The sequence below is a fragment of the Mandrillus leucophaeus genome, unplaced genomic scaffold (genome assembly GCF_000951045.1).
Source record: "Mandrillus leucophaeus isolate KB7577 unplaced genomic scaffold, Mleu.le_1.0 Scaffold305, whole genome shotgun sequence".
In the NCBI taxonomy this organism is placed as follows: domain Eukaryota; kingdom Metazoa; phylum Chordata; class Mammalia; order Primates; family Cercopithecidae; genus Mandrillus; species Mandrillus leucophaeus.
In genome coordinates this window covers 1,448,162-1,461,859 of record NW_012103199.1, presented here as the reverse complement: position 1 = coordinate 1,461,859, position 13,698 = coordinate 1,448,162, and the positions used below count along the sequence as shown (strand labels likewise).

Here is a 13,698-nt window from a genome sequence, read left to right as displayed (position 1 = left end):
ACTAAAAATAGAAAAATTAGCTGGGCGTGGTGGCGGGCGCCTGTAATCCCAGCTACTTGGGAGGCTGAGGCAGGAGAATTTCCTGAACCTGGGAGGTGGGGTTGCAGTGAGCTGAGATCACGTCACTGCACTCCAGCCTGGGCGACAGAGTGAGACTCTGGTTTAAAAAAAAAAACAACAAAAAGAACACAAATTAGCCCAGCGTGGTGGTGGACACCTGCAGTTCCAGCTACTCAGCAGGCTGAGGTGGGAAGATCACTTGAGTCAGGGAGGCGGAGGCTGTAGTGAGCTGAGACGGCACCACCACACTCCGGCCTGGGTTACAGAGCAAGACCCTTGTCTCAAAAAATAAAAAAGGTTTTATTATTTTTTTTAAACCACTGCTAACAATCACTAATGTTCACTAAAACACTAGGCTTCAAGAGCATTTGGAAATAATTCCTGACCCCAGAAAGAAACATGCTGGTGAGAGACAGTGACCAAGCCCAGGAGACCACTGCGAACTTCAGAAAAACTCAGAAAGCACAGCCAGTTTTCCTGTCTCGGAGACACCTCCTGCTCAGGATGCAGGAAGCGTGGGGCAGGGCAGCGCCATGGATGAGACGGCTCGGTGTGTGGCCTGCGGGGCCTGCTGGTGAGAGGAGGCGCAAGCTCGTTTCTCAGCTGTGGAACGCTGAGTGCGCGGGGCGCGGCTACCAGCTCCGACGGGTATTTGAGAATTTACCGCACTGACTTGGACCAGATGGAAAGCAGAGAAGAGGGAGAGCTACGCCTGACTGTCCCCCACGCCCGCCGGCCCCAACATCTGCTTTTCATTTTCACTTCATGTTTGGGGACCATTCCGCCGCCTCATGATAGATCAGAAGTTTCAGAAAAAAGGGCCGCTGACTTCCACAATAGGATGTGAGGCGGCTGCTGCTGCCAGTCGCGGGGACTTCTACCCCTGCTGGTGACATAACCTCGTTCCTTTGTATTTGCCACCAAAAAGTCTCCAGTCTTTTTTTTCTTTTTTTGGAGACGGAGTCTGACTCTGTAGCCCAAGCTGAAGTGCAGTGGCGTGATCTCGGTTCACTCCGACATCCGCCTCCTGGGCTGAAGTGATTCTGATGCCTCAGCCTCCCAAGTAGCTGGGACTACAGGTACATCTCACCAGGCCTGGCTAATTTTTTGTGTCTTAGTAAAGATGGGGTTTCACCACGTTGCCCAGGGTGGTCCTGAACTCCTGAGCTCAGGCGATCCGCCCGCCTCGACCTCCAGTCCTCCTGGCTAGTTTCGTCTTCAAATTGCACCTTTGGCTGGGCGTGGTGGCTCGCGCCTATAATCCCAGTACTATGGGAGGCCGAGGCGGGCGGATTGCCTAAGGTCAGGAGTTTGAGAACAGCCTGGCCAACATGGCGAAACCCTGTCTCTACTAAAAATACAAAAACTAGCCGGGCATGGTGGCATTGGCCTGTAATCCCAGCTACTCAGGAGGCTGAGGCAGAAGAATCGCTTGAACCCGGAGGCGGAGGTTGCAGTGAGCCGAGATCACACCACGGCACTCAAGCTCTGGGCAACAGAGCAAGACTCCGTTTTGGGGCAAATAAAATAAATAAATAAATAAATTGCAACTTCAGTCTGTTCAGTTACAGAAGTGGAAAGAAGCCGAAGGAGCCTCACCCCCGTTTCTAGAGCTGCGCTGCGCGGCACAGGAACCAGTGACCACAGGTGTCTGTTCAAGTTCAAACTGACGACAATCAGCTTGAATTCAGAATCTGGTCCTTGTTACATTCTCCACATTTCAAGTGCTCAGCAGCTGTATGTGGCCAGTGGCTGCTGCACTGGACAGCCCAGAAGAGACCATTCCATTCCTGCAGACAAGACTAGTCGAGGCACCCTGCTATTCTAGACGGAAAAGCACTCAATTTCAAAAACCGTCAAATGCAAAGACGTCTAGTGGAGATTTCCCTAAAAACCTATTTCACACAGTTTACAGTTTATTTTACGGTTTATCATTTCTTTTTTTTTTTTTTTTGAGATGGAGTCTCGCTCTCATCACGCAGGCTGGAGTGCAGTGGCGTGATCTCAGCTCACTGTAACCTCCGGCTCCCGGGTTCAAGTGATTCTCCTGCCTCAGCCTCCCCAGTAGCTGGGATTACAGGCGCACCACCACACCTGGCTAATTTTTTTGTATTTTTAGTACAGACAGGGTTTCACCATGTTGACCAGGCTGGTCTTGAACTCCTGACCTCAAATGATCCACTTGCCTTGTCCTCCCAAGTGCTGGGATCAGCAGGCGTGAGCCACTGGGCCCGGCCTATCATTTGCATTTCAAACGGCATGGGTATAAAATGGCCTAGTAATTACAGTGCACAGCCACAGTCATCCCCGTGGAAGAGAATCACATGTGTCTCTTTCTTTTTTTTTTTTTTTGAGAAGGAGTCTCGCTCTGTTGGAGTGAACCTGGAGTGCTCCGCCTTCCAGGTTCACGCCATTCTCCTGCCTCAGCCTCCTGAGTAGCTGGGACTACAGACGCCCGCCACCTCGCCTGGCCACATGTGTCTCTTATAAAAATACCTAGATTTTTAGTCTCCTCTCGAAACGACCTGGACACCCTCAGCTCCTGGAAGTTCCCCTGCTCACCTGAATGTCACAGGGGAGATCTTCCCCATGAGGGCGTAGGCCGTGACGCTCTGAAGGTGGAACAGGACTCCATCTGTCAGAAGCAGCAACACCACGTCCTGGTTGTAGCTGAAGCTCTTCCCGCTCCTCCCGATCACTGGGACATCCTATGTGGCAAAAACAAAACGATATTCTATTGGTTTGCATTTTCCATTTACTAATCATCCACCAAAAACGCCCAGTGCCACTCCTGCCCAGACACTGGGTAAAGCTGCTGACACTGAGGACAGCTATGAAAATGCCTCTAGGGCGGAGAGCTGAACTGTGCACTCATCCATTTTCTGTTTTTTTTTCCATTATTTTTTGCACTAATTAGTTTTCACCATGTGGATGCAAACAGACAACAAGCACATGAAAGCAGCCGAACATCACCATCAGCAGGAAAATGCAACAGAAACCCCAAGGAAGGGCCGGGCATGGCCAGTCTGGCCAACACAGTGAAACCCCGTCTCTACTAAAAATCTAAAGATTAGCCAGGCGTGGTGGTGTGCGCCTGTAATCCCAGCTACTCAGGAGGGAGGCAGGACAATCACTTAAACCCGGGAGGCGGAGGCTGCAGTGAGATGAGATTGCACCACTGCACCCCAGCCTGGGCAACAGAGTGAGATTCCATCTCCAAAAAAAAAAAAAAAAATTAAACACAGAATTATTATATAATCCAGCAGTTCCACTGCTGGGTACACACCCACAAGAACTGATGGCCCCGGCCGGCAGCCACAACTTCCTCGCAGGGAGAACGGCCAAGTCAGCCAGCCTTGACAGCTAACGGATTAAAATCCAGAAAACGACAATAAGATAAGAACCTGCAACTGCACCTCGCACAGAGAACCCTCTGTGTGGGGGACTCTAGGGAAGTCTACAAATTGCATTTAGAAGGTCCATGAACTCAACTGGGAAAAAACTGCATCTTTATCTTTACTAACCTTTACTTGAAACTCAGCATTTCATTCAATTATGAATGTTGGGAATAAACTATAATACTACAGATAGGCCAGGCGCAGTGGCTCACGCCTGTGATGCCAGCACTTTGGGTGGCCGAGTCAGGTGAATCACCTGAGGTCAGGAGTTTGAGACCAGCCTGACCAACATGGTGAAACACCATCTCTACTAAAAATACAAAAATTAGCCGGGTGTGGTGGTGCATGCCTATAATCCCAGCTACTCAGGAGTCTGAGACAGGAGAATCGCTTGAACCCGGGAGGCGGCGGTTTGCAGTGAGCTGAGATTGCGCCACTGCACTCCAGCCTGGGTAATAAAGAGTGAAACTCTGTCTCAAAAAAAAAACAAAAACAAAAAACAAAACTACAGATACTTTCATATCCTGTTAGCAGTTGTTGCTGATACCCTGAAATACTGTTTACCCTCATCACTACATCAAACTACCATAGATACTAGGCTTACTGCTAGATCTGGTTATTTAATGAGTTAATAAAGAGGTACCTATTATTAAAAAATGATACTAAAACACAGAATTGAAAGCAGGGTCTCTAAGGGATATTTGCATCCCCACATTCACTACAGAATTATTTGCAACAGCCAAAGGCAGAAAGAACCCACAATGGATGGATGAATAAACAGAATGTGGTCTTACCCACACAATGGAGTACTATTCAACCTTAAAAAAGAAAAAAGGGGCCGGACGCGGTGGCTCACGCCTGTAATCCCAGTACTTTGAGAGGCCGATGTGGGCAGACCACAAGGTCAGGAGATCGAGACCATCCTGGCTAACACAGTGAAACCCCATCTCTACTAAAAACACAAAAAGTTAGCCAGGTGTGGTGGCGGGTGCCTGTAGTCCCAGCTACTCAGGAGGCTGAGGCAGGAGAATGGTGTGAACTCGGGAGGAGGAGCTTGCAGTGAGCCAAGATTGTGCCACTGCCCTCCAGCCTGGGTGGGGCGACACAGCGAGACACTGTCTCATTAAAAAAATAAAAAAAAAAAAAAAGGACAAAGGCTGAGTGCAGTGGCTCACGCCTGTCATCCCAGGTGGGAGCCACCTTTGAGAAGCCGAGGTTTGAGCCCAGGAGTCTGAGAAGACCAGCCTGGGCAATATAGTAGGACCCTGTTAATACAAAAAATAAAAAACTGGCTGCACACGGTGACTCACACCTGTAATCCCAGCGCTTTGTGAGGCCGAGGTGGGCAGATAACTCGAGGTCAGGAGTTCAAGACCAGCCTGCAGTAAGCACAGATTGTGCCACTGCAACATGGGCAACATGGTGAAACCCCGTCTCTACTAAAAATACAAAAATTAGCCAGAGTGGTGGCGCACACCTGTAATCCCAACTACTCGGGAGGCTGAGGCAGGAGAATCACTTGAATCCGGGAGGTGGAGGCTGTAGTGAGCCAAGATCGCCCCACTGCACTCCAGCCTGGGTGACAGGGCAAGACTCCATTTCAAAAAATAAAAATAAATAAATAAATTAATTAATTAACCAGGTGTGGCACATGCCTGCCATCCCAGCTGTTTGGGAGGCTGAGGCAGGAGAATCACTTGAATCCGGGAGGTGGAGGCTGTAGTGAGCCAAGATCGCCCCACTGCACTCCAGCCTGGGTGACAGGGCAAGACTCCATTTCAAAAAATAAAAATAAATAAATAAATTAATTAATTAACCAGGTGTGGCACATGCCTGCCATCCCAGCTGTTTGGGAGGCTGAGGCAGGAGAATCGCTTGAGCCTGGGAGGCCGTGGCTACAGTGAGCTATGAGGCTGCAGTGCTTTGCAGCCTGGGTGACACAGCAAGACCCAGTCTCAAAAAATACGAAGGGAAGAAACTGATTCATGCAACAACACATGTAAACCTCAAAACACCAAAACACCATGCTACGTGAGATAAGCCAGACACAGAAGGACAGATGTGATATGATTCCACTTGTATGAGGTCTTTAGGGTCACCAAATTCAGAGACAGAAAGTGGAAAGGGGGTGCCAGGGTTGGGGGATGAGAATGGGGAGCACTGAATGAGGGCAAAGGTTCAGTTTTGCAAAACGAAGAGTTCTGGAGATGGGTGATGGTGATGGCCACTCAGCTTTACACTTAAAAATAGTTAACATGGGACGGGCACGGTGGCTCATGCCTGTAATCCCAGAACTTTGGGAGGCTGAGGCGGGTGGATCACGAGGTCAGATCATCAAGACCATCCTGGCTAACACCATGAAACCCCATCTGTACTAAAAATACAAAAAAATTAGCCAGGTGTTGTGGCGGGCACCTGTAGTCCCAGCTACTCAGGAGGCTGAGGCAGGAGAATGGTGTGAACCTGGGAGGCGGAGCTCACAGTGAGCCGAGATGGCGCCACTGCACTCCAGCCTGGGCGACAGAGCGAGACTCTGTCTAAAAAAAAAAAAAAGATATTTAGGCCAGATGCAGTGGCTCACGCCTGTCCAGCACTTTGGGAGGCCGAGGCGGGTGGATTATTTAAGATCAAGTATTGGAGACCAGCCTGGTCAACACGGTGAAACTCCCTCTTTACTAAATATACAAAAATTAGCCAGGCGTTGTGGTGCGCGCCTGTAATCCCAGCTACTCGGGAGGCTGAGGCAGGAGAATCGCTTGAACCCGGAGGCGGAGGTTGCAGTGAACCTTTGTGCCACTGCACTCCAGCCTGGGCAACGAGACACTTCATCCCAAAAAAAAAAAAAAAAAAAAATTGCCTGGGCGTGGTGGCAGGCAACTGTAGTCCCAGCTACTTGGGAGGCTGAGGCGGGAGAATGGCGTGAACCCAGGAGGCAGACTTTGCAGTGAGCAGAGATCACGCCATTGCACTCCAGCCTGGGATATAGAGCGAGACTCCTTCTCGGAAAAAAAAAAAAAAGTTTTTGTGATAAAAAAAGAAATTAAGCTAGCCTAAAAGCCCCCTCAAGTTGAATGATGAAGAATCAAAACAAAACAAACAATAAACAAAATAAAAGTCTTCACACAAAAATCGGAGCTGCAAACCCCGAGTGGCTCCCAGAGCACCTCAGCTAAGCAGGGCGGCGGCGGAGCTGGGCACGACCAGCCAGCACACGGCCTGGAAAGGGAAGATTCTGCCCCTGAACCACCAGATAAGGCAGCCGGGCGAGTAAGGACGGGACACCTGTGTCTGAAACCCACCGTGAAGAAGACCCGGGCCGGGACGAGCATGGCCACCGCGGCGGCACTGGTGTAGAACTGCAGCTCCGGGGCCCTGTGGGCAACAGAACACGCTGGGCCCCCGCCGTGTCGGGAGAGGCCGGGTCCACACGCAGCTCCTCACAGCAAGAATACCCAGCACCCCAGCCCACAAGACGTTCATTCTCTCTAGACAGGACGAGGGCTGCTGCAGCTTCCCAGAAATGAAAATGCAAACGCACGCCAGGCTGGCTGAGGGGCTCAAGGGAGCGGCTGAGAAGCAGGCGGGTCCCTCCCGACCTTAGACAAGGTACTTGTAAAGACCACCCAAGCCAGACAGGAAGGGAGTCAGGTCTGTGGGGTGCTCTGACTCTTAAAGTGGGCAGGAAGTCCTCTTCGTCTTATGACCTGGAGATTGCACTGACGAGTAATACTTACGAGAACCTGTATTTGTCCCCGCTGAGAAGCTTTTTCGAAAAAACATTTTGCAAACTAGAATAAAGAAAAGAGGTGATGCATCAATACTAGCCCTCAGCACGGAACATCAGGGGACAAGGTGTCTGCGCTCACACGCAGCGACGGCGACAATGACCAGACCTCAGTGGTGCCACCATCACGCCTGGCTAATTTTTGTATTTTTAGTACAGATGGGGTTTCACTATGTTGGCCTGGCTGGTCTCCAACTCCAACTTGGTGGACCTCAAGTGATCCACCGACCCCAGCCTCTCAAAGTGCTGGGATTACAGGTGTGAGCCACCACGCCCAACAGATTTTTGTTTTTTGAGACAGAGTCTTGCTCTGTTACCCAGGGTGGAGTGGGGTGGCAAGATCTCAGCTCACTGCAAGCTCCGCCTCCCGGGTTCATGCCATTCTCCTGCCTCAGCCTCCCGAGTAGCTGGGACTACAGGCACCTGCCATCACGTCCGGCTAATATTTTGTATTTTTAGTAGAGACGGGGTTTCACCGTGTTAGCCAGGGTGGTCTTGATCTCCTGACCTTGTGATCTGCCCGTCTCAGCCTCCCAAACTGCTAGGATTACAGGCGTGAGCCACCGTGCCCAACAGATTTTTATTTTTACTTCTGTATTATTCAAAATCTCACCATGAACCTGTTTTGCTTATTAGTAATAATGATAAACTCTTAGACACCGGTGGTGGTGTCTTTTCCTCTCTTTCCTCAAAAGCAGGAAAAGCCTAGAAGCCAGTCATTCTCAAAGGGCAAGTTTTGCCAGGGCTGGAGTGTGGCCATTAACAGCACAGCAGGGATGTGGACGCCCAATTCTGGGTGAATCTGAACAGGCCCCGAAGTGCAGCGTCCACCGCTCTTCTCTACTGAGTGACAAAGACATGAGTAACAGGGCCCTTTCCTCTTGGACCCCGCCACGTGCCGTCCTCACTGTGGGAGTTGGCCTCTCATCCTCTCTGCCATCGTGACACCAGGACACAGACGGCCACCAAGGAAGCAGAGGATCCGCCCGGCCTGGAGGTGGCGCAGCTCCCGAACAGGTAGAACCTGCCGCTGGGGGACTGTCCCTGCTCTGGCAGCCGCGTGAAGATGCCCTGAGCGAGACGCCGCTGAACGTATGCCGTGCATTTCAGCATTTATCAACTAACCGTGTCTCCATGGTTAGTATTTTAAGTATCAAGACTGTCCATCCTGAAATTTTGGCTTGTTTTTGAGAAAGTTACCTTACGAGGATAACTGCTGTTTTGCTCTTTTTTTTTTCCCTTTTTTGAGATGGAATCTCGCTCTGTCGCCCAGGCTGGAGTGCAGTGGTGCGATCTCGGCTCACTGCAAGCTCCGCCTCCCGGGTTCACGCCATTCTCCCACCTCAGCCTCCCGAGTAGCTGGGACTACAGGCACCCGCCACCACATCCGGCTAATTTTTTGCATTTTTTAGTAGAGACAGGGTTTCGCTGTGTTCGCTAGGATGGTCTTGATCTCCTGACCTCATGACCCGCCCACCTCGGCCTCCCAAAGTGCTGGGATTACAGGCGTAAGCCACCGCGCCCGGCCTGTTTTGCTCTTTAGGAAAGCGCAGCATAGGATGCACCTGCTTTGGCTCACGGGAGGAATTCTCAGCTCATCTGAGGATCCGCACACCCAGATGCAGGCAAGGGAGCACCGGGTCTTGTCCCCCTCACACCCACCTTCTCTGTGACTCACCAGTCCATGATGTTGGTGGACAGCGCGGCCGAGAACCCCAGGACGTTGAAGCTGATCTCAGTGGCCGTGCACAGCGCCAGCCCGCCCATGACTGGGATGAGGGAGAGGTTGACCAGCAGCCCTGGCAAGAGGACAGCCCCTGTGAGTGGCTGACCCGCCGGGTGGAAGCTCCCTCCCGAGGCCCAGGCTGTTTCCGTTCCCTCTTATAAAAGGAACGGACGCTTCCTTCAATTCAAAAACAATACTTGTCAGTTCCTTCACATTGTCAGATAAAGCAAATCGAAGTCCACGTCTGTGAACCAGTCCCGTCCCCACGGCAAAGGTGGCGCCTTTCACTCTGCATGAGATGCGTCTCCCAGAGGCTGAGCCCCAGCCACGGGCGGGCGGCCTCAGCAACCTTCCTGGGTCTGTGGATGTGAAACGGTGAGTGTGAAGATGTCCCCCGGGAACTGCAGAGAGAGAGACTCTGGGGGCCAGGAGGGGCGCGCCCACATTGAGTTGATGCTTTTCTGTTCCTTTTGAAACATAACAAAACACTTACGTGAAGGAATTTTTTAAAAATCCACAGAACATGGCTCACACCTGTAATCCTAGCACTTTGGGAAGCCGAGGCAGGAGGATCACTTGAGCCCAGGGCTGAGCAACAAGGACACCCCGCCTCTACAAACAATACAAAAATTAGCTGGGTGTGGTGGCACACGCCTGTGGTCCCAGCTACTGGGGAGGCTGTGGTGGGAGGATCACCTGCGCTGGGGAGGCCGAGGCTGCAGTGAGCTGTGATCACGCCACCGCACTCCAGCCTGGGCGACAGAGTGAGACCTTGTCTCAAAAGAAGAAAAAGAAACCTGAGTCAAGTTAACGTGGGAAACCCGCAGATGCAGCCTGGCCGAGACCCTGGCGTAGCAGAGGGACCCGAGTCCGTGTTGGCAGGCTCCAGCCACTGGGGCATCCTCTCATTTGCCATCACCTGGTCTCGTCCTCTGCTGGAAACCGGTTGAATCCCAGACAACATTTATGAAATGTGTAGAGAACACTGGAGACTGAATGCCGTTTCACCCTTCCGGGAGGACGTGCTGCTGCTGGTGACATGCCGCTGGGGCGTCAGACACCTTTATCCAGCACCAGATTCCCATCCCAGCTGAAGGTCTGGAGTCTGGGGGTCCCCAAGGTGGCGCGCCCGTTCCAGCTTGTGCCCCTTCAGCCCCAAGAGACTGCTCTGCTCAGAAACCATTAGCAAATGCACTGGGGAGGGTGGTGCCTTAAGACAGGGTCACTTCTCTGGGCTGCCCGAGGGTCACTTCTCTGGGCTGCCCGAGGCTCCGGAAGCTGGGTGCCTCAGGCCCTGGCACCTCCGTCACTCTCCAACGCCTCCCCCACAGACTTCTTTTTGCTAAATGGCATCAAGATTTTCTCACTGTTGTCAGCAAGAGAGTTGGTTTTCTAATATCTCATCTACCATGGCTGGAGGTCAAATCGACGTTTTAAACTTGCTGGAAATAAACAGCTCCTTTCTGCACGGTTTGATGGGCAACAAGGTTGCTCTGTGTCATTTTGTTCATGATTTTCAGGATTGCTTTTTAAAGTCGGACGCAGCGGCTGACGCCTATAATCCCAGCATTCTAGGAGGCCAAGGCAGGAGGATCACGTGAGGCAAGGAGTTCAAGACCAGCTTGGGCAACATAGCGAGACCCCATCTCTATAAAACACACACATGTGAGGCCGGGGGTGCTCAGACATGCGCTGAGGGTTGGCCCTGCTGTTCTTGGCTTCTCAGTTCTTCGGGAGCTGGAAATGAACTCGGACGTCAGGGCTCAGCTCAGGGAGCTGATCACCACGGCAGCGAGGGAAACGGAGGTCGCTGGTGGTCAGAAAGTTATCACAGGCCAGGCGCAGCGGCTGATGCCTGGAACCCCAGCACTGTGGGAGATCAGACCACGAGGGCAGGAGTTCGAGACCAGCGTGGCCAACATGGTGAAACCCCATCTCTATTAAATATGCAAAAATTAGCTGGGTGTGGTGGCAGTCTCCTGAATCCCAGCTACACAGGAGGCTGAAGCAGGAGAATTGCTTGAACCCAGGAGGCGGAGGGTGCAGTGAGCCAAGATTGCGCCACTGCACTCCAGTCTGGACGACAGAGGAAGCCTCCATCTCAAAAAAAGAAAAAAAAAAAGGGCCGGGCACAGTGGCTAACACCTGTAATTCCAGCACTTTGGGAGGCCGAGGTGGGTGGATCACGAGGTCAGGAGATGGAGACCATCCTGGCTAACACAGTGAAACCCCATCTCTACTAAAAATACAAAAAATTAGCCAGGCGAGGTGGCGGGCACCTGTAGTCCTAGCTACTCAGGAGGCTGAGGCAGGAGAATGGCGAGAACCTGGGAGGCAGAGCTTGCAGTGAGCCAAGATCGTGCCACTACACTCCAGCCTGGGCGACAGAGCCAGACTCCGTCTCAAAAAAAAAATGAAAAAAAGGAAGTTATAGTTTTTGTTCCTGTTCTGCCACTGAAATCATTCCAGAAAATCCAAGTCTGGCTAGTACATGAATTGAAGAAAAAGCTCACTGGGAAGTATGCTGTCTATTGCTTAGAGGAGAATTCTGTGTAAACCAGCTCAAAAAAGGTGTACAAAAAATAAGCAAAGGTGTCCCAGGATCCACGGTCTGACAGTCGCGTACGTCACAATCCTTGAGGACTCGGTCTTCCCAGGTGAAATTGTGGACAAGAGAATCCTCATGAAAATGACAGCAGCAGCTCACAAGGGTTCATTCGGACAAAGCCCAGCAGAACAATGTGAAACGCAAGGTCGGAACTTTTTCTGGTGTCGAGAAGAAGCTCACAGGCAAGGCTGTTAATTCTGAATCCCCAGAGTTTCAAGTTTCAATTTTAAGAAAAATGACTAATGTACATTCACAGTTTAAAACACACACACACACACACACACACACACACACAAAAATACAGAACTTAGCCGGGCATGGTGGCACATGTCTGAGGTCCCAGCTACCCAACAGGCTGAGGTGGGAGGATCGCCTAAGCGGGAGGCAGAGGTTGCAGTGAGTCGTGATCTCATCACTGCACTCCAGCTTGGCGACAAAGCAAGACCCTGCCTCAAAACAACAACAACAACAACAACACAAAAACAAAGAAGCAGTTGACTTTTAAGCTTTGATTTTGTTATAATCACCTAAACGTGTGTGCGGGTCTCACGTGCACGTGGGGCACGCCCAACCCCGCCTTGGACCCTCGGCCTCCTCCCGTCCCCAAAGGCAGACAGACATTTGCCTTGGCCTTAAGATCTTGTCGTTTCTTAAACAGGCGAACACGTGTGTACATACCCGCCCCCCCACTCCGTGCAAGACGCCACGCTCTGTGGGTGCCTCTGTCCCTCGCTTGTTTTCATGCAGCCACACTGGGTATGCGACATGGAGCCTACATGTCGCTGGAAATCGCCTGTGAGTCATTAAGAGGTGGGAGAGGCAAGAGCCTGGGTTGCAGCTGAGGTCAGGGGCTGGGGCCCAGGAGAGGCCTGTGGTGGTGGGCGCTGGGGAGGCTGTAGGATGCTGGCACAGGCTGCCCCATACACCAGGAGCCACAGCCACCTGTGTGATGCTGGCCAAAGGCGGCCCCCGCCCATCCTCTTCGAGTCAGTGATTGGCACCTGCAGTAATCTTGCTTGCCAGGAATCTGCCCAGTCCCCAACTGTCTCCCCACCCAGTTAGGGCCATGAGGTACAACCCTGCCCTGACCTCCGCATGCCAGTGTGAGAAGACCTGGCAGACACCAGGCTCCAAGACACCCCCGCACATGTGACCGTGGGGAAAATGTTTCAGGAGAGAAGTGAAGGCACTGCCAGTGTGGGCCCCGCTCCGAGTGGTCCTCTCGGCAGAGCCCCATGGGAGGTGGCAAAGACAGGCACCGCGGATGAAGGCCTGGGATGGTGGGGCCCAGGGGCCTCACCTGTGTACTCCCCTAGAATCATCCGAGACATGATCACTGTGAAGATGGGGGCGGAGCTCTTCACCGTCTCAGCAAATGAAACCGCCACATTTTTCAGGCTGACCAAACCCAAAACCACAGTTGCAAACCTAAAAATTAGCAGAAAGCACATTACCTGAGAACAAGTCTGTCCACCTGCAGCCACTGGGCAGGCTCTCTCCAAGGGGCCTGCTCGGTCAATGGGCACGTCAGCCCCTCTCCCCACCTCATCATCACCAACGTGGTGCCTGGACCTGCTTCTGCGACGCTTTAGGTCGAGCCCCCAGGAAATGGCACTGCGCCCAACGTGAAGTGACATCCGCCACCCTTTGAAAATGCCCCAGAGACAAGGAGGCACCTTGTCCTGTGACCACCAGCCTGGAGAGAAGCTGACTGCGCAAGAGGCAGCGAGAGCCACGAATTCACATTCACCTGGTGTCCTAAAATCTGGACGGCCCTGACGCTTTTATAAACTCTGCACTGAAAACTCACCAGCCAGCAGAGTCCCCGCTCTAGTAACAAGACAGGGACTTTACATTTAAAGAAAAAGAGACACTCAACCAAAGCGTGAGATTCTTTACCTCATCAGACCCACAAACAGCATCGTCATAAGGAAGTTGGGTGGGTAGGAAAGCCGGGCCTTGTGCTGATATAAACAGCAAGGAACGAGGGTTTTCACACACCCGATAACTGTGGTGGACAGCATCTGCACCGCGCCTGCAGGAGGAAGGGGCCAAAGCCAAGAGGGAGAATCACCCCTCCCGCACCTGCAGCGGGCTCCACCCCGGGTTCCCATCCTGACCC

The 13,698-nt window shown here is 52.1% G+C and overlaps 2 protein-coding genes across 2 annotated transcripts in view; both read right to left on the bottom strand.

Annotated features, from left to right (window-relative positions):
* CDK11B (cyclin-dependent kinase 11B) overlaps window positions 1-13,573 on the bottom strand; it is a 49,037-nt gene extending 35,464 nt beyond the window's left edge. Inside the window, exons 1-3 of the mRNA XM_011987234.1 lie at window positions 13,476-13,573; window positions 12,877-13,004; window positions 2,623-2,768 (exon numbers count right to left, since the gene is read on the bottom strand). The gene's annotated coding sequence lies outside the window, so the exon portion shown is untranslated. The remainder of the gene's footprint in view (window positions 1-2,622; window positions 2,769-12,876; window positions 13,005-13,475) is intronic.
* SLC35E2B (solute carrier family 35, member E2B) overlaps window positions 1-13,690 on the bottom strand; it is a 16,574-nt gene extending 2,884 nt beyond the window's left edge. The window contains exons 1-6 of the mRNA XM_011987253.1: window positions 13,476-13,690; window positions 12,877-13,004; window positions 8,921-9,041; window positions 7,193-7,246; window positions 6,758-6,830; window positions 2,623-2,768 (exon numbers count right to left, since the gene is read on the bottom strand). Coding sequence (XP_011842643.1) covers window positions 2,623-2,768; window positions 6,758-6,830; window positions 7,193-7,246; window positions 8,921-9,041; window positions 12,877-13,004; window positions 13,476-13,690 — 737 coding nt within the window. The remainder of the gene's footprint in view (window positions 1-2,622; window positions 2,769-6,757; window positions 6,831-7,192; window positions 7,247-8,920; window positions 9,042-12,876; window positions 13,005-13,475) is intronic.
* Window positions 13,691-13,698: the final 8 nt, after the last annotated feature.